The sequence below is a fragment of the Maylandia zebra genome, linkage group LG11, assembly GCF_041146795.1.
Source record: "Maylandia zebra isolate NMK-2024a linkage group LG11, Mzebra_GT3a, whole genome shotgun sequence".
Lineage (NCBI taxonomy): Eukaryota > Metazoa > Chordata > Actinopteri > Cichliformes > Cichlidae > Maylandia > Maylandia zebra.
In genome coordinates, this window is record NC_135177.1 from 14567953 (window position 1) to 14595260 (window position 27308).

At 41.8% G+C, this 27308-nt stretch overlaps 1 protein-coding gene across 3 annotated transcripts in view; it reads left to right on the forward strand.

Moving 5' to 3' along the window:
- The window catches only part of znf407 (zinc finger protein 407), a 161700-nt gene that overhangs the window by 94219 nt on the left and 40173 nt on the right, over positions 1–27308 (forward strand). For all 3 annotated transcript variants that reach the window (XM_004566810.2, XM_076889826.1, XM_076889827.1), the window contains exons 7-9: positions 6856–6939; positions 9034–9154; positions 15611–15789. In XM_004566810.2, coding sequence (XP_004566867.1) covers positions 6856–6939; positions 9034–9154; positions 15611–15789 — 384 coding nt within the window. The remainder of the gene's footprint in view (positions 1–6855; positions 6940–9033; positions 9155–15610; positions 15790–27308) is intronic.

Below are 27308 nucleotides of genomic sequence, written 5' to 3' on the forward strand. Positions count from 1 at the left end.
AGAGCCCTCCATCCGTCACGGGTGCCTGCTGTGTGCGCGGGTTTCTATGTGTGTCAGTGCGAGGCTTGCTGAATGTTATTTTAAATGTGTTTTAACAGTGATGTAACGTCAAGGCGCCTCTGACATAATTAGATGTTTTATTTTCATTTGTTTCCAGCTCTCATCATTCCCCATCAAGTGGCTGGCGTCACGCTGTCACTTAGCTGTCATTTGAAGAGGTGTGGGATGGTATGCTGTGGTGTGTGTGTGTGTGTGTGTTTGTGTGAATTTGGTAGGGGGAAACACAGACTTGAGAGTGAGTTGAGCGATTGAGGGGGGGGGTGATTGAATATAGGAACTTGAAAGATCACGGGTGACCAAAAAAGAAATATAAAAGTAGGAGAATTAAGATTGAACCTGAAACAACCTCATTTTAGTCAGCATCAAGACCTGACTTGATTAGCGACGCCCCAAAAAAAGCTAACACAATTTGCTCTGCTGTGACCTCCGACACTCCTTTGCCAGTTATAATTGGTGCTGGGTTAGGGCGGCTAGCTACAGCTTTACAATCATTGCAATCACATTCCAGCAGCCAACCTGACACACTGAAATATTATCTGCATATGTGTGATCTGTTTAAAAGTTATAAATCGTCTCCTTCACAGGGCTAAGATGCAATACTAATAAAATAAGTAGGAGATTTAAAAGTTGAACTAATCTGCCCAGGGAACAGAGCAGTCAGTAATGGAGGGCGTGCGAGTTAGAGTACATGCATCTGGGTTATGTAGAGGCTCGCAGGACGATGACTAACTGCTGTGTTTGCACTGGAGCAGAGTGTAATGATACGTAGCTCATTAGTTGTAAAAGTGTAAAATTAAACGTCACAACGCGAGGAAAGAGAAACCAAAGCATCCCTACATCGAGAACGTCATCACAGTTACAAGTTCTGATTGTCAGGTGTGTTTGATTGGTTTATAACACTTAAAATAAGATTCCTAATTGCTCAAAACAGCAGTTAGAGCATCAAATTGGAACACTATGGGCAGGATGGGCATAGGCTGAGGAATCAAACGGCATGCAAAGACAACAACATGTATATTCTTGAGTAATGCTGAAACCTTCCTCTGAAAAGATATAATTTGGCATAGCAGGACAAGTTTAGGATTAGCAATAGCATGTTTTCTTAAACACTGACCAGGACCAGAGAATTACCACTCTCCGAACTTCAGGGAACTCTTTTGAAAATGGATTTTCAATAATTCAGCACACCAAGAGTCACTCTGCGGCAGTCCTCATTTAGATATTACTCATTAAAGCAGCAGTAGTGACTACCTGTTGATAGTTATCTCTAATCAGTGTAAACAGTTACTATTTTTTACTGGATGTGAGACAGTTAGTGTTGTATATTTCCTTATTACACTTATAATACAAGAAACCAAAATTAGGTGACGGTACTTCTTTATTTGCTAGCTAGCTCCAACTGTTGAAATGTGCTAGCAACAGTTGTCACTTGTTGTTTCTTGGTTTGAAATGAGAATCCTGCTTTTATTTAACTTATTTTGGACTTCAATATTGCTTTGTGGTGATTTTTTTAACCACTTTTTTCAGAAGCTACAAAATATTTTATGCCCTATTTTATGAGTGTTAGCATTTCATGTGCCAATATAATGTTCAGTGGTACATAAAGGTACAATAGAGTGACATAAGATGAACAGCAGAGCATCTGTGACCGATCAAGTTTTCAGTTTAACATTTGATACATGGGGGAAAAAGTTGTTTCTTTGCATATCTTAAACTATAATAATATAGCATAGTTTATTAGTAGATGTATATTTCATTTTAACAATTGAAATCTGCTCGACATTTAGTAGCTAAAGCTTAATTTCAGAGGTGGACACCCAATGACCACCTTTAGACACACCCCTGCATTCTGGAGGTATTAGGGACAGAGAGGGGGATGAGTTCTCTCAGCCTACAGCAAAGTTTACACTAAATATGACAAATTTTAACCCCAGAAAAACTTTTTCTCACACTCAGCCTGCGTTTACTGCCTTTGCCCACTGTGTCTGTCTCAGAGAGAAGTGGCTGGAGTTTCAACATAAACTTCATTGGTCGTCTCAGAGTCAGTCTAAATCTTACAATACTTGTTTTTCAGACACATGCTTCAAAATAGAAACATTCACACTCACCAGCTCTGCACCACCAGCTTCACCTTTCCTACTGTTTTCCCAACAGCTTCAGTAACCTCATATCCTTGATTTAATGTGAAAACATTCTACTGACTACAAGAAATAAATACTTATTAATGAGGGTTTGCTTTAACTACTTGCAAACTTGTAACTGTGATTGGCATGAAAGTCATCAATGGTTCTAATGAGTCAGTTGATGGGTACTTAACTCGCCTACGATATTTTTTTCCTTTTGTTCTTCTTACTCTTCCTTTCCCTCCTGTACATCATTTATCTGACTGCTTTCTTTTCTAAGATATCAGCCATTAACATTTGCTTGATAGATAATAGTCATCCCATGGATACGAGAAAAGGGAAAGACTTGTTACTCATGGCCACTGATAATTGGTCATGAAAATGTGCATATTAATGATCCTGAAACTGACTTCATGGTCAGTGGTGCTAATTTTGGCCGTTATTCAAATATATTGTTTATAAGGTTGGGGAAACCTGCAGTCAGGTGAGGTTTCTCCCACTGAAAACGCAACGTCTAGATGACCAAAATCAAGTTAGTGGGATCCCATGGATAGAGTTGCTGATTGTGACATGCTGAGCCCCGCTCCCTAAAAGGACAGCTTAAAAAAAGTTAAAATCTCTGCGCTCCTTCTCCTGCCTCTAATGGGATTCACTGTTGCTCTCTGATTTGTGTGTTTTTTATGTTAATCATTCTCTGCTCACAGACCAGTCCGAGGGAGGGGGGTAGAGGGCGTGGATGGGGGATCTAGTGGTCGACAGCCGCCAGGGTCATTTGTAACGGCTGATGAATGAGCGGCTCAAAAAAATAAATAAGTGGACTGAATCCGACCCACCCAGTTTTTCCCAGGCTCTTGGGCATTGTGGTGGTGGTGGTGGAGTGCATAGAGGAGGTCTGGACACAGCGACAGGGCCACAATGGATTTCCTCATTGCTTCAGTTTGTCGCTTAATCTGGCGATATGCTGATAAATCTTCACACTTTGTCAATTAATTTCCCTGAAAAATGAGACCCAAAATGGCGAGCACATCAATACAACAGCGGATTCCGTGTCAAAAATTAAGCGGTAAAATTAATTGCCCTCCCATCCGCTCCTGCTAAAACATAACTAATGAGGGAGGCAATTATAGCTGCATGCAGACTCCTCCGGGGTTATTTAAAACGCACACAGGCGCACACATATATATGTATCCGCACACACATGCAAAGAAGGGTTGTATATTTTGACTTCAAAGTTCTTTTATTGTCTCGCAATAAGGCGTATTTAATTCCAGTAAAGGGCGGAGAGTTGAGGTGTACCATGGGAACAAAGGAGACGAAGTGATAGCTATTTTCAAATAGCCCCCAAAAAAGTTTAAGGGCTCTGAGTGCAAATGTATTAGCGGGAGCTGTGTTTTTAGGACATTTTAGTGTGTGGATTTTGCGCACACTCAGTTGCATAGCTGTTCGTGATCTGTGACTTGAATTGCATTTGTTTGCAGCTTTGTATATCTGGCCTTCAGGACTGATGTATGAGGTCAGGGTTCACAGTCTCAAATGAATTCAGGCTAGATCCAAAGTTTAAATTGGTAAAGGATACAGATATGTTTTTAAGGTGAATTTCTTTTTGAAGTTATAAGAGTCATTAGTGTACCTATTAAAGGCAAAGGTTAACCCGAGTCATGCATGCTTGCAGTCAATTCAAGGTTACAAGGTGACTGAAAGGTCTATGTTGCTTTTAGCAGTCAGATGTACAATGTTGATAGCAACCTGTCACTTTTTTTTTTTTTTTTTAACTACCCCACCTCACCATCCCCACCCTGGTCCTGGGAGTGCTCCACCCCGCAGAACAACAGATGAAAAGCGCACATGTAATTTATCGCCAACGTTTCCTCCTCAAGAATAATTGTGGCGACCGCGGCTGGGCGTAGGGATCGATGGCTATAGATTTTTCTGTGGTGGGGTCTTGTAGCGTTGGGTGTAATGAGAGATGGAGAGGGCGGAGGAGGGGACCCGCGCTGTTATTCTGATGGGGAGAAACGGTCTGATCGAGATGCTTAGTAACTCATGTAGAGTTTAAAGACACGTGGAATATAGGTGTTATTTATTTATTGATTCATTATAGTCAAAGGCCTTGAAAACCCAGGTTTTCTGCAATCAGTAGGATGCTAGATGGGGAAGAAAAAACCTTGTTTCACAATTACAGCTGTGGTTATGTTTCAAGAGTTCTGTGTGGGTCCTGTTTGTGGTGCTTGATACAGAATATTTGTTGATTTTGTTTTTTTTGCATCAAAGCACACTGCACAGTCCAAGTGAAGGTTAATGCCTTCTTTTTTGACTCTGAAACTCATGCTAAAGCTACCAAAGCAAAGTAGTCTTGTTGCGTACGGTGTTTAATCATGATGAATCCATGTTATAGAGAACCACGATACTTTGATTCAGCTTGTCCTGCAAGCTTGCTCTGCAGATCTTATCGTTCTATAATGCGTTTGTAAATTCGAGGAATCTTTTCACCTGATACAAAGAGTTTTCTTTTTTGTGTAGCTACATAAAAAAAAAAAGCAGACTGGACATTCATTTATATGAAAACATTGCTCCTTTAAAGGCCATCCACACAGGGACTGAAAAGTGAACCTGTATGAATTGGTGAACAAATGCACCTTTTTAAGGCTGTTTTTCTCCCCTCTAAGTGGCACTGCATTAAAACTCTTCTCACAGTCGAGTGGCTTTAAATGGGTATAATAGAGGAAACTTGAGGCTGCTTTGTCTCTGCGGATTCAGTGAAAGCTGCTATCTGTGCAGGAGAGGAGCAGAGCACTACTGAGGCCCAGCTGGAAGAGTCACCCAAATGTGTTATCAGTATGTGGCGAGAGCTGGAGTTCAACATCAGCATTTAGCTGAATATTTAAGTGATGGAGAGCTCAGCTGCACGTACCGTGTGTGCTAAAATGGGCGACGCGGCGCCCACAGTGTTTTCATACATGTGCAGGTACACAACATGGACATATATCACACCGCATGCAGTTTGATTTGTGTGAGGATTTGCATACACATCTGTGTCCATTCTCTAGATGCGCGCATGCATTTCCCCGAGTGCATCTTATCACAAATGTTTCTGCCGTGTGTGTGTGTGTGTGTGTGTGTGTGTGTGTGTGTGTGCAGGAGTGTGTGACTGGCTGTGTGCAATGGCAGTCACAGAGAAAGAGAGAGAGAGAGGTAGACAGAGGGAGTGTGAGAGAGAAAAGACCATCATGCTGTTAATGACAGAGCCAGATGCAGAGAAGAGAAGAGGAGTGTAAAAAAGCTCTCTGTGCTCCCCATCTGGAAGGCATCGCCCCCAAATGAAGTTGTACAAAACCATCCCATTGATAATAAAGCTAATTTTTATGGCTCTGACAAGTATGTAATTATGTTCAGCGGTGCTTTTCAGATTTTATCACAGTCAATAAACCACACTGGCAATTTCCCGTCCCCCATTTGACATATTTACACGGATCCATCTGATTGGAGGAATTAGTTAGCTATGAGAGCTCTGATGGATATACACTAGTGATCTGTGACTTCTGCTTGGCTCATCTGTTAGCCAACTAGACCCTCTGCTCATCTGTTCAGTCTGTCTCTTCTTTTCTCGCCTTCTGCCTTTCTCCCACTTCACACATTTTCCCTGTCGAACCATTTTCTCTCCTCTTTGTCTTAACTCGAGCTCTCAGATTTTGCTCAGTGGCTCCTCGGCTACCATTTCCACCGAGAGTGGGATTGCTCATTCTTTCCCGCATCAAACTTTTCCACTCAGGGGATTTCATAAATCAAATTCAACAACCCTTCACTTAGTACCACCCTGTGATAATTGAGACTGCAAATTTACTGTTTAGCTAGATCGTTTTTTGAGTCGTGTTAATTCAGTATTAAAATTAAAAGCGATTAAAAGTATAATTAAAGGACAGATTAATTATGCTGATCTTGATTTGAGGCAGACAGAAGGAAAACACCTGAAACCTGGATCAGTTTCATCAACAGTGTAGATTAACATGCTCGAGTGAACGAAACCAGCTGTAAAACCAGTTGTTTTTTTCATTCTAAGTGACTTCACATTCCTAGCATATCAAAATAAGTTTAAAAAAATGGGCATTCACTTAAAGAATGATACAGAACAGACTAAATACAGATCGTAAAGGTTTGATGTCCTTCTGCATTTTCAGAAACTAAAAATAAGCAGTTTTTGTTGCTTTATGTCATTTTTCAAAGACATCTTTAATTATTCCCCCCCCCCCCCCCCCCCACACACACACACACACACACACACACACAGAATACTATAGGGTGTTTCAGGTGTACTCTCAGGTCCATAGCTACCAGCAGATGCCTGCTTTTACAGATTTAGATGAGCTTTTAAGTGCTTTTTTTGCTGTATACATGTTATGTTCACTTAAGGTGGTATGGTAAACCTTGGCTTTGTTCTGAACCTCTTTAATTGCTTCAGCTTCAAATTTTTAATTGACTGAAATTAATCTTTAAACCATTTTTTAATCTCTTGAATGTGATTTGCGTTTGAATGAGAGCATTTCTGCAAAAACAAAAGCAAATTAAGCAAAATATTTTTCCCTGCGTATAATTCTGGTTTCTCATCCACTCTGTTTTTCACAACCGCTGATATCCCTAAAGCACTATGTTTCTCTCTCACTCTCTATCTCTGCAGGAGAAAAGTCTTATTTATGTGACCTGTGTGGTTTTGCGGGAGGCACCAGACATGCCCTCACCAAACACAGACGCCAACACACAGGTAAGCACCGACTCACACACCCTGAACTCATGTTGGAAACTTGTCTTGTCGCACAAACTGATTCCCACGTGTTCATGCCTTCACCATGTCAGAAGGTGTTTGACACCGAGATCCGAGCAGCCGTGTAGTTTAGGCAACCGTTTGCCCTCCCTCGGTCGCACACATACACTCACACACAGGCGCATCAGTGTGACATGCTGCTGTCAGTGATAGGCATGTGTACCAGTGTGGCTGACTGAATCTGAGATTTTTAATTTCAGTTATCATTTCACCATGTCATTCTGTCGCTTAGGGAAATTGCATTTTTCAGATAGGCTGTCAATAACGAGTGTTTTTTTGGGGGGAAATTGAGATAGTGAAACAAATACTGTTCTTAGCCGTTGTCTGGCAGGCGTCCAAGGATCAAGAATCCTGTTATAAATATTCATTTAGGTTTTCATTATTCATTTTGTTTGCTCCTCAGTTTTGCTGCCATTTTTTCCCCCTAAAACCGCCAATTTCTGTCCTCCTCTGCCACGTTGACACGTGTCAATTCCACTGATTTAGCCACATGTCCAAATCTGTGGCGATACAGGTTCACATGAAGGGACTGTCCTCAGTTTGACAGGTGCAGATTTTTAACGACCAGTGCTAATATGAATATTTCTGTGTTTGAAGTCTCCTCAAGCAGCTTTGTTCAGGTGTTTTGTGTTTTTTTCCAATTGGAAATTGAATGGCTAATCTTATTCTCAATATATAAATGTCACTGAAGCAGTACTAAAGAAACAGCGGATATAACAAAGTTCCTTTAAATGTCACGACAAAAAAAACAACAAAAATACACAACTGCCACAAATAAAATTAATTACAAGTAAAAAAAACAAAAACCTGTTTTGTTTGTTTTTTATTCTTACACTCCAGACAAACATGATAACCCACATCATTAGAGATACCTGCCTTGTGTAGGTCCCACTGGTGCTGCCAGAACAGATATGACCAATCATAGCATGGACTGAACAAGTCCTCTGAGGGTATCAGGTACCAAGATGTTAGCAGCAGATCCTTTTACTCTTGTAGTTGTGAAGTGAGGTTGGTATCCTGCTAATAGGAGGGCTGTATGTTTGCATTGTTTAGGTAAGTGGAACAAAGTGACGTCCACTTAAATGAGGGGACCCAACGTTTCGTCCCACTTCTCCGTCAACTTGCCTTCTTAGCACAGTTCATGCAGGTTCTACCTCTTCCCTAGGTGAACAATAACCATCCAGGTGTCTCTGTTGTATAAATGTCTCATCAGACCAGGCCACCCTCATCCTTGTACCACATAGATACCCACTGTTTTCAGAGTTCTTTACAGGTTTTTGGCTGTGCAGCCCATATGCTATTTCTGTAGATTAATGGCCGTGCTTCAGTTACGGAAATTACAGTACAAACAGTAAAAAGCCTTATCTGGATTACCATCAAAATCTCACTCATTGTATTTTTTTGAAATCTATACATAAGTTTCCGGTCCTGTTGAGAGATGAACTGATTTGGTTGAAAACACAGCACTACAACCAACTGATACTTCCACTTCTTACAGAACACACATTTCAGCTGGATCTAAAATATGTGTTTAACTCTCACAGAAGAAGTTGAAATGTAAAGTATTTGTTTATACATAGTTTTACCATTAACCTTATATTGTATGCTTTTATACAAGTGACTTTTCTTTGAATCCCAGCCTTTATTGTTATTCAACTTTTACTTAAAAATATAAGAAAACTTTCTCCACTTACATCCTTAAATGGCTTTTCTTCAGCAGACGCAAACCCTGTCAGAGCTTTTCCCTTATATGTTTAACTGATTTAAAATTACAGCTTTCATACAACAGTTGACAAAACCGTGTGTTTAGTCTTTGTATAGTCGAGTTTAACACAGCGCCTCATTTTATATTTACTTATTAATTAAAGTTTTTTTGCAGCACCAGAGGGACCTACACCCATTGTCAGATAAATCCTGCTACCTGCTATCTCTCAATGTATGCATGTTTGTTTTAGCTCACATTAGTGGGTCACTACGGTCTCATCACTGCTGTCTTGTCTGTGTCTCTTATCTTTTCAATCCCTCCGCCCACAGGAGAGAGGCCCTTCAAATGTAAGCTCTGCAACTTCGCCTCCACCACGCAGTCCCACCTATCACGGCACAAACGTGTTCACACCGGGGAGAAACCGTACCGCTGCCCCTGGTGCGACTACAGGTACCGCCTCATTGACCTCCACACGGTTGGTGGCGCTGATGGCTGCCACCGTGGCACTGATGATCAGAGGGTTGATAGGTGGGGATAGGATGGGGATGTGGGGGGTGGGTTTGTAAGAGTGTGGTGTGTGTGTTGGTGAGATAGCAGGTGGCATTGTGGGGTAGTTTGGTGGGTTGGTGGAGAGGGTGGGGTGTTAATGCTAGTGGCTTTGAGTGTGTGTGTGTGTGGCGGGTGGGTGGGAGACGTTGAGGGCAGACAGGTCTAATCTCCACAGCACGGCTCCATCTCATCACTCTGCCATCATCAACAGGCCCAGCCAGATTTCCCCAACACACACACACTCTTACTCTCCCTCACACACACACACACACACACACACACACACACACACACACACACACACACACACACACAATGTCACTGTCACTGGCAGGTCCCTGTCATTAAAACACCATCATACCGCATCAGTAATTACACAGGAAATTGTCGGTGAAATTGAAAAAGTTTTGGCTGGCGTTGCACATCTCCATCTCTCTCCATCTTTCTCTGTCTCTCTCTCCTCTCCTCCCCCCTTCTGTCTTTCTCTCACCCCGCGCTTCCTCGTCAGGATGTGGCAGAAGAGTGTGAAAGGGAATGATCTCAAACCCATCATTGGTTTTAGATGTACTCTTCATTCGTTTTTTCCCCTCTGTGACAAAGTCATTTCAACTGCTTGCTACACCTGCTCCGCCGTAGTGAAGCACTTGACTCATTTCATCTGTCTTTTGTATTCAGTTCAACTTGGGGGAAAAAAAATGAAATGCTGAGAAGTAATAGTTGCAGTCAGGCTATTCTTCAGCAATTATCAAAGGATTTTATCTCCCGGTGTCCAAAGATATCACAGAACGTCTCTTTTGGGTATCGTGTAGGAAGCGACTAGCATAGGTCTTTTATTGTTTAGTTTAAGTTTAATTAAGTTTCATTTCTGAGACGATAAATCCTGCTTATATTTGGTTATGCCCTGTATTTAATCTAATTTGTTAACACAACCAGTGACTGTATTGTCTTCCTGATTGGTTGGCTCAACTCTGTGTTTTACTACTACAGATTTTTTCCCAATATTTTGTCAGAGTGCAACACTGAGATTGACCTTTTCGTTGTTGTTGTTAGGTAGTTTCTAGCATTAAGTGTGATGTACCTCGTTCTTCTCCTGACTCTAAGTATCGTCACGAGGTGAAACATTTATTTTTGAGCAAAATGCGTGTGAAAGTTATCAGATTTCACTGTCTTTCATTTTAATGTTAGGAGCATTAAGTTTTGTTGCTTAAAATTCTGCACACTAAAGACACACGGCTCTATAAAAATACAAAGGTCCCTCTCGTCAGGTCAGTGGGTGTACGTGCAAAAGAGTCACATAAGGATCAGATTTTATAAGATCCTCAAGCCTACATTTTACTTTTGTTTAAATTTTAAACTCATATCAAACCGCTCCACTGATTGAACCTCACAGTGGGAAAGATACTGTATACAGACCTGTGATCCTTCACTGATACATAATGATTGTTACAGATAGCAGCAAATGAAACAGTAAATTAGAAGCCCAATTAACATTTTGGTGGCCTCCGAGGGTTTAGAGAGGTCCCGAAGGGAGGAAGAAAGGTGGGAGGAGGTGTAGGGACGTTGTGGAAAAGCCCTGCTGGGCTCGCTAATGTGAGGATGAGGAATTGAATGTGTGGGGCCCTAGACACCCGTGAGGGGTCCCATCTTTGCTTGGCTTTTATTGTCTGAATGCATTTTTAAAACCGTGACGTCTCTCGTGGCCTGACCGTGATAAGGAGCTGGTAGATGAGTTAGCCTGTTTGACCTTGTAATACAAGCCGGGCTTATGAAATATATAGGATGCAGCCATAGAGCAATATTGAGTATTGAAGCATTAATGAAGCAGCTAGGTGACTGACAGTTCTTGCCCAAAGAAAATGTATCTGTTTTATAGATGTAGCATGTTAAATGGCAGCTATGTTTCTCACTTAATGCAGTATTATCCCCATCAAGGCTGCTTCTCAAATGCATGTAAATGAGCAGGGAGTAAATGATCTATCAAATGCCACTCATCTACCATTCAGACAGAGATAGATAATAGAGGGGGGATAATTATAGATGGGAAATAGTGGTAAAAATATTCTAATGATATTGCACCGTGAGTCCTGGACTGTCAATTAATGATGTCTATTTGACTACTCTGCAGCTGTTTATGCAAGCTGCGAAACTTCTTTACTATAATTTTTAAGAAATCGTTTTTATCGCTCACAAAGAGGAGGATTTTTTTTCCCACTCTCTTTTTTTCTCATTAAAGTCACAGTGGCATCTAAAACGGCCTAATTGATATGTAGCCTCTGAATCCTGCACGTCGCCGTGACTGTGGGGCTGGTTTTGTTTATTGAATGCCGCACCATTCATGTTTCAATCTACCTGTTAAAGCAGTGTTTCCAATTCAAGGCGACGGCGGCTTTGAGGACGACACGCTCGCTGTCAGTGGCAGGAAGGTTTGCGACCTTGTAAAAGTGAAGTGAGAGACGAAGGAGGAGGGAGAGGCATTAATGATGATAACTGGGCCTCCCTGGCAGAATAAGAATCCAAATAGCACCAGTGATCCAAATACAGACCCTGCACCCCCCACAACTCTTAACGCACACAAAGAAGCGCATTTAAATCTCCTCTAACGAAGCGCCTCTCAATTACACCTCTCCCATTACCATACAGTCTTTGGGAGGAGGAATATGGAAATGGCTTAAATAAAGGGGGGAGAGAGAGAGGGGAGAAGCAGAAAGTGGCAGAGAAGGGGTGATGTAGCCGATGAGCATCAGTATGGCTGATTCCCATGGTGAGTGCATGGGTGGGGGAGGAAGTTGAAACAGCGTTGGACTAATTAATACAGTGTATAGTAGGAGGGCTGGTGTGGGCTTTCACTAACTGTGACACCTGCTGACTCCTAAACGCACGTTGTGTTGTTTTAATATGACAATTACGCCATTACCATATCTGAGAGATAGCATGGCCCCCCTAGGAATCCACCCGCGCTCTCTTTAGAACCTTTTAGCTCCGCTTCAAATTTTATCTATTTATGCTCCCGCTTTCGAATAAGAAATCAGCTCACTTTTGGTATTAAATGCATTTTTTAACAGCATCATTTGTGTTAATTTAGGAGCATGAGACAGTTTAAAGTTCTTTTTTTTGTCCGTATGCCAATGAAAAGTCAACAGATGGCCGTGATTTGCCTGTGAATCTGTTATTGTTTTGCTTATGAGGCTGATAAGAAAGTAATCACAGCAATTTTTGACAGTTTTTTGGATAAAATATGAAAATGACAACTAAGGTCAGTTCCTGTAGACACTTTATAAAGCACATGCTGCTAGTACGTGGTTGGACACCCTTTTGCCTGCAGAAGTACCCCAATTCTTTATGGTACAGATTCAACAAGGTGCTGGAAGCATTCCTCAGAGATTTTGGTCCATATTAACATGACAGCGTCACACGGTTGCTGCAGATTTGTCAGCCTTAAGCCTATTATGTTAGTCTCCTGTTCCACCACAGCCAAGGTGCTCCATTGGATTGAGATCTGATGACTGTGGAGTCCATTTGAGTGCAGTGAACTTACTGCCATGTTAAAGAAACTAGTGTGATATTAAGTGAGCTCTGTTACATGGTGCATTTTCCCATTGGAAGCAGCCATCACATCATGCGTTCAATGTGGTCATAAAGGGATGGACATGGTCAGCAACAATACTCAGGTGGGCTGTGGTGTTTTAAGAAAATGTCCCTCACATTATTGCACTGCCACCGGCAGCGTGTACCATTGAAGATCAAAAAATGGATCCAGGTTTTCATGATGTTTACACCAAATTCTGAACCTACCATGAAAATATTGCCTCAGCTTCCTGTTCTTAGCTGACAGGTCTAGTGTGGTTTTCTGCTGCTTTAGTCCTTCTGCTTCAAGGTTTAACGTGTTGGGCATTCAAAAAAGCGATCTGTATGCCTTAGTTGTAATTAGAGGCTGAGTTACGTTCGCCTTCCTTTCAGCGTGGCTGTTCTATTCCAACTGCTGGCATCACCCAGTCATTTTCACCCAGAGATCTGGTGCTTAATAGATATTTTCTTTTTTTGGACCATTCTCTGTAAACCCTAGAGATGGCTGTGTGGGAAAATCCCAGAAGATCAGCAGTCTGTGAAATACTCACACCAAACAGCGTTTTTGTCTGAAAACACTCCGCGTCCACACTAGCGTTTTCAGACGTTTTCACAGAGTTGTGCGTCCACATTGAAACGGACGAAAACGCTTACGCTCCAGTATTGCGCATGCGTGAAATGCAAGAAGATTCAGCCTGCCTCATTTCTGTCTGCCGCTTATTTACTTTCCAGCTCGTTGAAACGTCGCGGTAAAATGACGAGGAAAAGCACAGAGTTTTTATAAATGGACTAACAATGAGGTGGAGTTGTTGCTGCGAGTAATACAAAAGTACAAAGTTGCAAAAGCAAGTGAGAATTAAAGACTTCGAAGGAAAGCTATCTGAAGCATGTACAAACTGATATTAATCTTTAATATGGCTGTCAAATTAAGAGCAAACAAAACAACTGCTGTATAAACCCTCCGCTGTCTTTGTTTAATTGGTCACATGACTGCATCACATGACTAACATGCGTCATCGTTTTCGAAAGTCTCCGTTTTTGCTGTCCACACTGCGACGCATAAGCACCGTCTTCAAATGTATGCATTCTTGAGAGCGTTTTCAAAACGCTGCGTTTTCATTCAGGGAAAACGGTGTCTCAGTGTGGACCGGAGGCCAAAACGGAGAGAAAACGATGCGTTTTCAAACAAAACACATTAGTGTGGACGTAGCCAAAGGCACTTAAATCACCTTTGTTCTTCATTCCGATGCTCAGTTTGAATTTCGCAGGTTGTCTCGACCATATCTAAGTGCCTTGTGATTGGCTAATTAGATATTTGCTTTGGCGAGCAGTTGACCGCGTGGAGGTAATAAAGTGGCTCCTGAGTGCTCGTCTGTAAAGTGTTCTGCAATCCACTGGCCAAACAGACATTTCTTTATTTGTTAGTGCTCTGGGTCAACGCTCTCAAAATGTGTTTCATTCATTCTTTTGTTGAGACTGCATCCAAAACATGGTCTTGAGCCTCATGAAGAGCCCTCATTGTTCACTGCTGGCTGGTCCTTATGTGTTTTGTACAGCATAAACAGACACCAGTGAGGGCCCGCTCTGTATTTTTAATTTTTTTTTCTAGGCCGCAGTGGAGCCAGGCTGGACTATGGCCCCCATGATGGAGAGAGGTGTCTCTGGAAAAGTGAAAACAAATTCTCTCCTTGGCTGGTGTGAGCTATGGTACTGTGAGGCTTTATTGTCCCAGCCAAGGTGATAAGGGAGAGTAATTGCGTATTATACTGTCCGAGAATGTCAGGTCCAAACTGAGCACGAGTGCCCCATCCATCAACACATGATTGTGTGCGAAAGTGTGCTCTACACCGCACATGCTTGCTTGCATGATGCATTAAATGCACGAGCGTTTGTGTGTGTTTACGGATTCATGTCTGTATATTCGAACTTGTGTAGCAGTGTCAGAGATTTATTTTTTTATTTTGGCTCAAACTGGCCTTTCTATATGTCTGTATTCCATATGTATGTATGTGCATGTTTGTCTTAATCATTCAGAGCTTCACTTATGTGTGTGAGTGTGTTTGTGTGTGTCTATGGGCAGGTTTAGATAGAGCCTGGGAGCAGGTCAGGCAGCGTCATTAATCAGCAGAGGTTTGTGTGTTACTCTCTGGGCTGACATAGTTACATCGTATACCCTGCAGTAGCTCCCTGCCCTATCTGACTGGCCCAGAGACCCACAAACTCAGGCACACACAGCATACAACACTAATCCTATATAGCTTTCATACAGCTGCAAATGATACATACTGAATAACAGATGCCTTCAGACATATCTTTGTAATGCAGTCAATGGGCCTCTAGATGCACAGTGGTCTCGTAGCAGGCGCTGTCCCCAGCACCATTACACAAACAGCTGAAAAACTATAAGAAAAGAAAGTAGCAGAGCAAACTATAAAGGCGTGAAAGAATATCAAACATATCTACAAAATGTAAATATTGTTTCTGTAACAAGTGTGTTTGCTGTTCATGAAAGAGTCTTTAGTCATGTGCTGCTTGTAGTCCAAACATGGCTCCTCTCTCCCAGCTTGATTTTTTTTATTGCGTGTTACTGTGTGAAGTGTGCCCATGTGTGTCTGTGTGTCATTACATCATTACAGATAAAGAAAATGTTAGTACAGCAAACCTTTTTTGGGAATGTTGCCAAGTGTTGATCTTGTGTTTTCTCCTTCATGACTCTCATCTTTAATTCCAACGTTTGTTTTTGTTAATTCCAAAATGGAATTAAGCCTTTTTATCTTTGTTTGTTTCACTTAGATCCAACTGTGCAGAGAATATCCGAAAGCACATACTCCATACGGGAAAACACGAGGGCGTGAAGATGTACAACTGCCCCAAATGTGACTGTGCCACCAACTCTCCGATGGAGTTCCGCAACCACCTGAAGGACAATCACCCTGATATTGAGAACCCAGACCTCGCCTACCTGCACGCAGGTAATGTGCTGCTAAAAGAAATAGAAAGTGTTTCACAGATGTCTCCATATCATCAAGGATTCTTCTGCGTGGCGAAGCAGAATTCACTAATGCACCATGGCAGCTAGCCTGACATCCGTCTGTACCCCCTACTTTGGTCCGTAGTGCCCCCTTCACAGCATCTGAAATGTCCGTGCCCCGTAAACAAAAACACAAAAAGAAGGACTTCTAAGAACATACTGTCCCTACATTTAAAAACAACAGTGCCTTTTTTCTTTCTTTGGTGATGTGCAGCTCCACTTGCTTACCTGAAAGTTAAAGGATGTTTTTTTGTTATTTTTATGTATTAAGTATTAATCCATTCCAATTAATCTATAAAGCTCTTTTTAAAAACACAAGTTTAACAAAGTGCTATACAAAGTACCAAAACAGAAAACAATAATAGAATAGAAGGTAAGAAAACACAGTTTTAACTCATTCTGAGTTAAAAGTCAAGAAATAAAAATTCATTTTAAGACTTTAAAAACGGGCAATGTGGGGGCATCCAAACATGGGCAGAGAGGTCATGGGGCTACCATTAAGCATGTGGATGCATTTGTAGAACACGGAGCTTAAGCATGTGATACACAAGTCAGAAAATAGGTTAAAAATAAAAAGATGCCACAGCATTATGTTTTATGGAAATTTAATTCATTTTCTCTGGTTTTAACCCATGATAAAAATCACAGGTCATCTTATTATTCTTGTGCCATTATTTCACCCTATTTGTCTTTTGAATCCATATCTACGAATCCTTCTAACCAGCTCCTGGATGGAAACAAAGAGATACATTACAAATGAAAGGAAAAACCAGCAGAGGGTCTTAGTGCCACCGAAACACCTTCAGTGTGACTTGACAGTGATTCACCATGTCTTTGGAATAAGGGTCGAAAACCAGTTTTCAATTAAATTCAGTTTTTTCATATAGCACCAAATCACAACAGTCATCTCAAGCTGCTTTATATTGTAAGTTAAAGACCCTACAGGAATACAGAGAAAACCCCAACAATCAAACGACTCCCGATAAGCAAACACGTGGTAACAGTGGGAAGGAAAAACTGCCTTTTAACAGGAAGAAAGGTCTGGCACAACCAGCTTCGGGAGTGACAGCTATCTTTTTCCAAAAGATGTTTTATCATTCGGTGTTATGACGATGATGAAGAGAATTTCAAAACTCTTTTATAGGCATTCGACTGTTGAGTTCAATCACTGCAAAGGCCATAGCACATGATTCACATCATGAATTATGTGCTTCCTAACATGCCTTTCTGTTCTTCTGCTTTCCATGTTAATGTGCACTCACTCACACACACACACACACACACACACAATCACACACAAACACACAAATTTGTAAATGAAATTTGAAGTCATTCTGCTGAATTAAACCACCTAGTTTCCTCTATAGCACCTGTCTATGCTCTTTTATTTCATGGAGGTCTGATCTTCCAGCCTCTTTGAGTGCTTTTTTTGTCAGTGGATCGAGTCTTCTTATTCAGTGCTGATGGAGGGCACCCAGCCACAAAAAGGCAGCGCTCAAAGATTGCTGCTGTAGCCATCCCTGCCAATCACTCAGGCCATAGTGACAGATGAAATCTTGTTCCTCCTCTATTGGTTCCTTTGTATCCCAGTGTTCTTTCTTTTGTCCTTGAACGCCACCAAATCCAATCGGCAGAGTGCTTGTCCTTCAGAGGAGCAGAGAAGACAGCCTTTATCCTGTTATCCCTCTGACCTTACATAAAGGCACTAGAGTTGGAGGAGAGCACCATGGGAGAAAAGGCCAGTCAGGGACATGCTGGCTTTCTGGCGACGCCGTGGTGTATTTCCTAGTGAATTTGAGTGGATTTGGATGGTGTCCTTGAAAAGTTTGTAGTTATGAATTTCTGAAACAGGCTTATTCTTCCCATGATTTCCATTTGTCAAATTTAAGGACAAACTTCTGTCTTTGATTCTCTTTTTCTTCCACCTCCTAACCTCCCTATTCAACCTTTTACCTTCAGCTGCTTTTAAACACGCCTCCCTCAATATGCTCTGTACCCTCTCACCTTTAACCAAAGCATGCCTTTATGTCTCTTCTTACCCTTTCACCCCAGAATCCCCTCACCTCTGTTTGTCCTCATGCATGGCTGACCTTTGATGGAGAAGACTTTTTCACAGTTTAATTTTATGTCCTTGTCTCTCTTCAAATGACCTGGTGAGCCATATGAGAACACAACGTTTATGCCAAGTAAAGGACATTTCTCTCTATGTGTCCAAGCCGGTGCTATAGCAGGCTTCATCCAGTGTGGGTTTCGGATTTCAGAGTTGCCGGAGGTCAGATCTTGTCTGGAATGTGCGTCGCCTTTCAGTCATCTGGAGGGAACACATCCTCCTCTTTCAGTCAAGTTAAGCAGCATATTTTCAAGATGTCATCGTTACACTCTCATTCATATTCAGCTCACGGCACACCACAGATGTGAACCAAAGAATGACAGAAAAATATTTAAAAATGCATCTGATGGTGTTTCGTACCCCAGAAAAAAAAGTCTTCCATTGCAAAGTTTTTTGAAGGAAACTTCCAATCCCACTCTGCCATCATAAATCTATTACCGTTTTATGAAACATGGCCCTCTGATAGAGACGCATAAATACGGCATTGTAGGAGTTCGGGAAAATCAACAACTCTTTACCTGACCAAAGCCCTCAGACTATAGAGGGATTTGAAAGGGCACTGAAAGCACACTTGTGATCTCTCAGTCTTTCAAAAGAGGGGAAAAGGAGGTGGTAGCAGAAGGAGCAATTCTTCATCTAAGTAGACAGAACGAGACCAAAAGAAAGAGACAGGGAAGAAAAGATTAAGAAGGTAGATGTTGAATTAACCTGCTTGTGATTGCTCTCTGTCAGAGTAGCACCAGGGCCAGCAGCGAGAGGCAAATCGTCTGTGATGGCCCTTCCTGCTGTTCTCTCTTTGAAAGACACAGATCAAACGCACCCTAGTCACGGGCCCTTGTAGCCCCTCGCGCCGGATTGATTGACACCCGAACGTCTCCTCCGCTGCTCTCTTTCCATATCACTCTCTCTTTCTCCTCCCCCCCTTCTTTATTCAGCGTCGCACTTCGAATTAGAGCCCTTCTCGAGGATGAAAGCAGAGGTCCTTTGCAAACCAAGGAAGAGAGGGAATTAGACCCAGCTAGTGATGGAGGGGAATGATGATTAGAATTTGAGGGGAAGAAAGAAGGAAGGAAGAAAGGAAGGTTAGATGTGCGATGTGCAAATGTTGCTGATAGGACACATTTTAATAAAACTGTAATGACAATTGTCTTCCTTGCGTGATATGCGCAGAGATATGCCAGAAAGAAGTGGCGACGCCTGTGTGATCTAAGCGTAGATAGCAGCGGAGCAGAACTGGAGCTACAGGTACTGGAGCTACAAGAGTGCTGCGACTTTGCTAAATCACCCCTTGACTAGAACTTTCTTTTAGTTAAAATTCAGCAAGTATGGCATGTCTGCTTCAGCTTTGGGAGATGGTATATTCTCTTTTTTTTTGCTATTTCCCTCCAGCGAGGTCAGCTGTGTTTGCCGGGCATTGGCTTTGTTAAAACAGCCTCATGTCTAGTCCAGCACCGAATATCCACATTTAACACGCACACATGCACGCACAGGTGAGATGTCGCCATTAGCTTTGTCAGAGCGTCTTCATCCCACTATTTTTAATTGTGAAATATTTTCCTAATTTTCAACCAAGGTTGTAATTGCACATCCTGGGGGCATAGAGATCAAATGCTTTGTAATTAGCTAACAGCGACTGAGGATCTGCTGCTTAGTGCCTAAAAAGACAAAATAAATAAATAAACTTCTTCAAGGCATTGTTGCTGCTTTATGCAGATTCTATTTTCCTTAATAATGCATGATGGATGGCTACTGTAGAGGGCTAGAGGAGGCCTGGCCTTGTAAGTGATGATCTTAATACACAGTTATAACCACAGGCAAATTCATTTGTTTGCATATATTTTTCCTTATTAAACAAATCTGTAAACAAATATGGGTTTCGATGGCTTTTACTTAAGTTATGCATCCGTGCTCCTCCCTGGCTACCCTTCCTCGCTTTCACCTTCTGTTCCTCGTGTAATGAAACATTACTCTCGTGAGTTTCTACTTGCCTATTGTGTTACCGCGGCGTGTTGGATTGTGGAGGACAGGTGTGTATGTCATGCAAATGTGTCCTGGTATCCCAGCGCATATGACATTGTGTCGACGTTGTGAGAGAAGCCACAGACACCGGTGATAAAATCAACATCTGTTTCTAATAACCGTGTGTTATATGTGACACTTTTCTATGTGGAATAGGATATGTGTCGGCGATGGAGGGGGGAGACAAAAACACGCAGTCCGTCACTGTTTTTTTATTTTTTTTATTTAAACACCAATAGGACATCAAGTCTTCATTGTTCATGATAAACTCGTGTCTTTGTGTCACCGTCCTTATGTTGCATTCATTTGATAGACGTTAATGAAAAAAGTGACTCTTTTCAGCACTGTGGAAAATTAAGAAAAAAGGGAAAGACTAAATGTGCTGATGCTGTCTCAGGGGTGATTTAGTTATATTGAGCTAATGCTTAAAAAAAAAACTTAACAATGAGGGATTTGAAGATTTAATTGGTAACAAGAAAAGTATAAAAATCATTTCACCAAAGAAGGAAAGAGAAAAACTGGATCGAAATAGGTTGGAATTTTTGACTTATAATCTAGTAAAAATACACCATAAGCAATATTTCTGCCGTCCATATGTGGCTTTATGAGTGAATATGGATTGTACGTACAGTATCTCAGTTTTTATAACACTCCCACTTAGTTACATTAACAAATCTAATTAAGGAATATTCTTCATTTATAATTTGAAACTGTCTTGACAAGAAGAGACGAGATCTCGTATCTCACTGGGTACTTTCTGGCAAAATAAAGGGTTAAATAAATATTAATTAAATTCGAGCCTTAAATACCACACTTTAAAGCAGCCGATCGATGTTTAATAGATTCTTCTTTACATCCACACACCCGTTATGCTGTCTTCTTTGAGATATTATAACTGAAAAGCAGCTGCTCACTGCCAGTGCCCCAGGAGACAAGCAGCAACTGATGTGGGGGTTAGCAAAGCACAACCATCAGTTGCATGAATCTCAGAAAACCAATACAGGGCCGGTCTGGGCCGAGCAAGCAGCAATTCCTGCATAATGACCTGCTCCAATGAGCGTGAAAACTTCCCCAACCGGCTGCATTTATCACACATAAGCTACAACAAACGGCCTTTTGTTTCATCCACTTCTTCCATTCCCTTCCTCTTGGTGCCAATCTCAGAGCCTCCTCTCTGCCATTTAGTGGCCGTTTAGAGTTTTTACTGACAAGTTCCATACACTTGGTTTGGGCACACAGAAGCAGGAGGTTTCTGACTGCCACACGCGTGACATTATTTCTGCATTTTCTATTTGTTTTGGCCGTGGCAGTCGTGATTTTTTCACTCGGGTAAATCCTGACTAGGAGTGTTGTCATCGACCTCTGTATGAGCCCGTGGATAGGTTTGAAGCAGATTGATGACACACGATATAGTAGACTCCCCGGTGTTGCAGCACCACAGTTAGTGTAGGTGAGTGCTTATGTTGCACTGTTCTAAAATGTTGCAGATGGCGTATGTAGGACACTTGCACAGTGTGATAGCAAGACAGAGGAGTGAAAACTGTAAGGATCTGCACAGGTTTCTAGAAAACAAAAGCGTTATTTTCATCATGGTCTTTGGAGGTTATTACCAGACCACTGATTGTGTTCAGTGATGCTGAGCTTGATTCAGTAGTTAATAAGATTTTTGTCTTTAAGATTATGGCAATATTTCATGGAAAACACCAGTTTTGTTTCGATGCACCAGTCCTGTTGCAAACTCCTGCTGTTCAAATACCCTAATTGCGGTGTGCCTGTGCACAGAACTATTTAAATAGTTTTCATTTTAATCAGGAAATTAGCTGAAAAGTATCTGCTGTTTGTTTGTTTTTGCAAAAAGACTTTGAGTGTGCTTTTATACAAGTGCTAGATTTTGGCAGGAAGGCAAATAGACACACACAGACACCCCGCGTGAGTGACATGAGGCAGGGATGCTCCGAGGCAGGCCTGCTCCTCAAGTATGGGACAGTGAATATGGGACCAGACAGGCCGCCGGCTCCTATAAAACCTCATCCATAATTCAGTCTTCCTTCTCCTTCAATTCAGACACACTGTACACACATCCAGCTGCTGCTAGTAGCTAACCTGCCTGAGATGAGGTACAATGGGGGAAAAAAGTAGTAGTTATTGGCGAGAAAGACAAATTAAAAAAAAAAATAGTTAAAAGGAAAAGAAAGGAAGGAAGGAAGGAAGGAAGGAACTGTTAAGAGAGCGTGTTGAAAGATAAAGCCAGACTCCTGATTTTTACTTTCAGTCCTGCTTTGCCCCATCTTGACCTTTACTGAATCAACACCGCTCCACAGTACCATAACATGTTTTCCCTCATCTGCAACCTCATTGGCTGAAGTGCACTTCTGAGATCTCCACCGTGACCTTTGCCCTCTCTGCTGCACCAAGGACCCTTGTCTTCCTCCTTCGCCCCTCTGTCCTCCTTGTGTCGTCTGTTTGGTGGCTCTCCAAACGTCTCAGCATCTCTAATTACCAACAGGCTCAACTTTCCCAACTAAACAACCAATTATCAGCACTTTAGCCCAGCCCAGTCCCATGTTTCCTGATACAGTGGCCTATTAGGGCCCCTTATTTCTTCCCCAGCATAATTGAATCCCCTGGCTTCTCATCAGTGGGCTAATTTAAGCCAATGTGCAGAGTTGGTAATCAGAGGGGCTGCCTATTAGACTATCAGACCCCAATTAAGTGGCCTCTTATTTCCAGCATAACAAGCCACTATCTGTACTGCTGTTATTGCATTTCCTTTTTTAGTGCTCAGTTTTGTTTGTGTAAATCTGTGGTCTGTTTAGAGAAGAAAAAAAACAAAGAGCAAAACAGGGGAATAAAGAGTTTCTGTGTGAAGTTGGCACTAATGCAGGTGGTCTTTTAAAGGATGACTTTTAGGACTAATTCACTGCTTTGGTTGTGCCATGTGGTGAGGATGAAGTCACCAGAGCCCCGTCATCATTTATACTGTCACTTCAGGCTCACCACAGTGACTGCAGTCTTCTCTTGAATGATATGTGTCACCAGGAATAGAAGAGGCTGAAATGCGAAGTGATTTTTCAGCGTTTTCCCTAAAAAGTCTCCACTGTTTAAGCTGTTGCAGCACGTATCTTTGTATGTACTGCTGATATATCATTGAAATGGTAGTTAAGACAGACGGACATGCATTTGTCTCGTAAAACCGGCTGCACCACACAAACCAGGTCCAAAAATCCAGAGGTGTGCAGCACGCTGAAACAACACCAAAGAGCAGCCTGCAGTTGTGACATCACTGTGGGCATGCATGGTTAGGCGTTTGGATGGCAGTCTAGAGAGCAAGTATCTGCCTGATTTCTTCAGTGTGATTGTTGTAGCTTTATGGTTGTATACTACTATTCGGAATATCCAGCATTTCATGTTTTTCACTGGTCCTACACTGAACCTATGGACGGCTTTGCTGACCAGCTTTGTCTACATGTTGTGACTGTGTTCTGTCACCAGGGGCAGTGTAGGGTGCTGTTGGCTTTTGTTGTTGTTCTTTTGAAGGACTGCACACAAGCCCATTTGTGTAGGTTGCCTATCCCTTTTGTAGGCGCTGCATAGGTAAATACCTATGCACAAATGCAATACTGTAAAATAGGATTCAGATGTAGTTCGTTGGTATCAAAGGCATAAGTAGCCAAGGCAGGGCATTCTTCACAATGAAATCTCTTTTTGAAGCCTAGATACTAGCAGCAGTTCTTGCCAGAGGTATAGCATCAAGAAACTTTGGATCATTTAAAATCTAGAAGGGCATTTAGAGCCTACAGTCTTTCACCAAAGTCAATAGCTTGATCATTTTAATGGAACTGATCTGGCTCAGCTACAAACTGAGTTGATTGTTTTGTTCTAATCCTGTTGGATAAGCAAAGAAAAACCAAAAAAGTAAAAATAAAACAAAACAGAAAAATAAAGGAGATTTATGGAAACCCACGCAGGTCCAAAAACAGTAATGCTTTCTTTTCCTGTCATAAGACAGTTCCTTGCCAGTCTGTGGCAGGGACCTTTTTTCACCACATCATTATGGATCAATGAAGTGCTCATACCACCAAAACCTTGTTAGAAGATTAATTGGCACCGAAGTCTTTAAGCTTTAAAAGAGAAACATTTAAACATCTATCTCCCACTGCCACTTGAGTCTGCCAAAATACCGATGCTACTTAATGCAACTTTAACTTGACAAATAGATCTGAAATGGAAAAAGTTCAGAGATGAATGCCTTCAACACCAGCACCTCTTTTTCTTCTCTCACGAGTATAGAATATCTCATTTTCCCCCCTTTTGTAGTTCTCCCTTTCTTTTTTTTTCTTTTCCCTGTCCTGTCGTGGTGACTGGTGCAGTTGAGGGGAGCCAGAGTGTGAAAGAGGCCCACAGAGGGCTGATGAGGACTGTCTTACCAAAGCGTGTCTCGAGTCTAGGACTGTTTCTTTAGCATTTGTGTGGGAGTGTGTACATATGTGTGGTAGCCAGAATTAGTTTGCGCGTGTGTCTTGAAGTGTAAGTGTGCACGTTTACTGTTGGTGTCGGCTCCCCATAGCCTAATTAAAGGGCGAGAAAAGCCACTCACAGGGAGATTAAACCTAAAAGGCTAAATTAGTACTCAAAAGGGGTGTGGCAAATTCACACATATGCACTGGCCAGGAAATCTCTTCTGACACATGTGGAGGGGAAAAAAGAGAAATTAAAGATTATAGAAAGAGAGAAAAACCTTGTGTAACCTTTGTGTATCCATAGCAGATCTATGTGTTATGAATTTGTTAAGATGAGGAGCACTTTATTTGGGAGTTTGGGAGGCTGCTGGATTCTTGATGTGCTTGAATTGGCTAATCAGGCCTGTTTATATTCTTTATTAATTTACTTACTCATTGTAAGTCACTGTGGATGAAAGTGTCTGCCGAGTCGATGTAATAATATTTTATGACTGTAGGGCCAGAAGTGCTTTTGAATGGGAAGCTCAATATCACATCTAAATATGAAACTTGAGCTTAACTTGATTTTGTTGTTTTTTTGGAGTCTAGCTTGAAGCTTAAACCTTGTCACAGACTTTGTGAAGTTCAAAGCATTGCTCTTATCACGTTTGAAAAATTCAGCATTATTCTAGCCTTCCAGATGCAAACCCCTGATTGCTACAGATATCACAGTGAACCCATTTATTTCCAGTAAAATTATGAATTCATCGAGAACAATTTATAATTTGGTTTATTTGTAAATTGCAGACAGACAAAACATATTTTAAAGAGATTCAGTTAGATAAACTTGCTTGAGGGCGCTGTCCTTAAAGAGAATAACTCATGTACTTAATATGTATATTAAATGGAAAAAACAACATACACAGCTATATACCGAGTAAGCAGGTGAAAAATGTTTAATGTCAAACTTAAAGCAGGTAAACTTGCATTTGCAATGTTGCTTGGCCACTTAGATTTGCCAAGTTTGCTTTGAAACCTTGCTTAAGCCTTCTAATTCATTGCTGATGATGTTCTGAATGTCAGTGACATTCTTCCTTAAAAACCATAAAGCAGAATCATGAGCATACAAAAAGTTGGATTTTACACAATTAAGTGTAGCCATCCATCCATTTTTTTTTCCACTTATCTGGGGCTGGGTCGCGTGCACAGCTGCCTAAGCAGAGAAGCCCAGACCTCCATCTTCCAAGCCACCTCCTCTATCTCATCCGGGGGAACAACGAGGCGTTCCCAGGAAAGCCAAGCGTTATAATCCATATACAGCATGTCCTGGGTCTACCCTGGAGCCTCCTCCTGGTAGAACATGCTGGGAACACCTCACCCAGGAGGTGCCCGGGAGGCATCCTTTGTCAGATGCCCAAACCCCCTCAGCTGTCTCCCTTCAAAAGCCAGTGTATAACTTACAATAAATAAGAATTTAGAAATGGCTTCAAATTTAGCCTTTTGTAATATCTGTAGGTCCTGATTTCGAGCATTGAGCGTCAGTGTTTGCAGTAGAGAAAATAAGATCTCTTTTTTCTTTACTTTTTAGATTCAGTGACTTCTAAAAACTAAAATGTCTGGAGGAGTGATTTGTTCATGTTACACTTCAAAACAGACCTGCACACATACACACACACAAACACACATCACATCATCGGTCACCCCATTTTATAAAACTCCCACAATCCAACAGTGTGCATTAACTCCCCAGGCTACGCTGATATCTCTTTATAACTGTCTGCTCATTTTTTTGACCCCCTTACTCCTCTGTCTCTGCATCACTCTCTTTCTGCCTGTGTCTTGTGGTTTGTGTGTGTTATGATGGTTTACCATTTTAGTGATGTGTGTGTGTGTGTGCGTGTGTGTGTGTGTGTGTGTGTGTGTGTGTGTGTGTGTGTGTGTGTGTGCGCGCGCGCTGAGTGAGTGATGTGACTCTGGGCCAGCAGCTGAGCTCTTCGCTGCTATCTGCCTCTCTATCTGTTTGCCGGTCTGTCTGTTGTCTCTTTTGTATTGTCTCTACTCTGTTTGACTGCTATCAGACAAGTGTGTTGTTTGAGAGAGTGTGTAAGGTTTTTCTGTTTTGTTTTTTGTGTACATGTCATCTGTCAGTGTCTTTCTCCAGAATCAGACATCTAACAGAGGATCTTAGCTTGACTCACACAGACACTCACACAGTTTCACAGAGAACTTCATCTCCAATCTTATAGTTTGCCCCAAGGACCAAGTGTGTATGTTTGCACGTATAACAGATTTTTATGTGTACATGTATGGTTTTGTGGGGTTGTGTGTGTTTGCGTGCTTGTGTGCGTATGTACACAGACTCCTGCATGTCTTTCTGTTTGTGGGTGTAAGAAAATAGATCTTGGTTCTGTCACGGCTGGGCCTGCAGGCATGAGGGGCCTTAACGGATGTCTCTCTCAGTGAAACACACACAAACATTTTCTTTTACATGCACAAACACGCACACACAAACGCACACGAACAGGTCTTAGACCCCTCTCCCTCCTGGACTCGCAGTGAGGAATACAGATTCGGGCTCTTCTCTAGATAGTGATCAGCCTTGCCGTGGCTTCAAAAATGCTATCTTTACCGGGCTGCTGAATTGATAATACTCCCCCCTACGCATTTTATTACAAAGGCCCAGTTTGTAAAAAGGTAATCATTTACTGTTGCCACTATCTCCCCTGAGCCATACATCTTCTGTCTTCACAGGACAAAGTTCTTCCGCTGCTACTGCTGCTGTTTTTTTTGTTGTTGTTTTTTTTTTTTTACTTTACTGGTGGGTTTGTGTATGGCTACTTTTAGGTTTATCACCATCTGCTGCCTCAGAGTTTTACACATACAACAACCCAC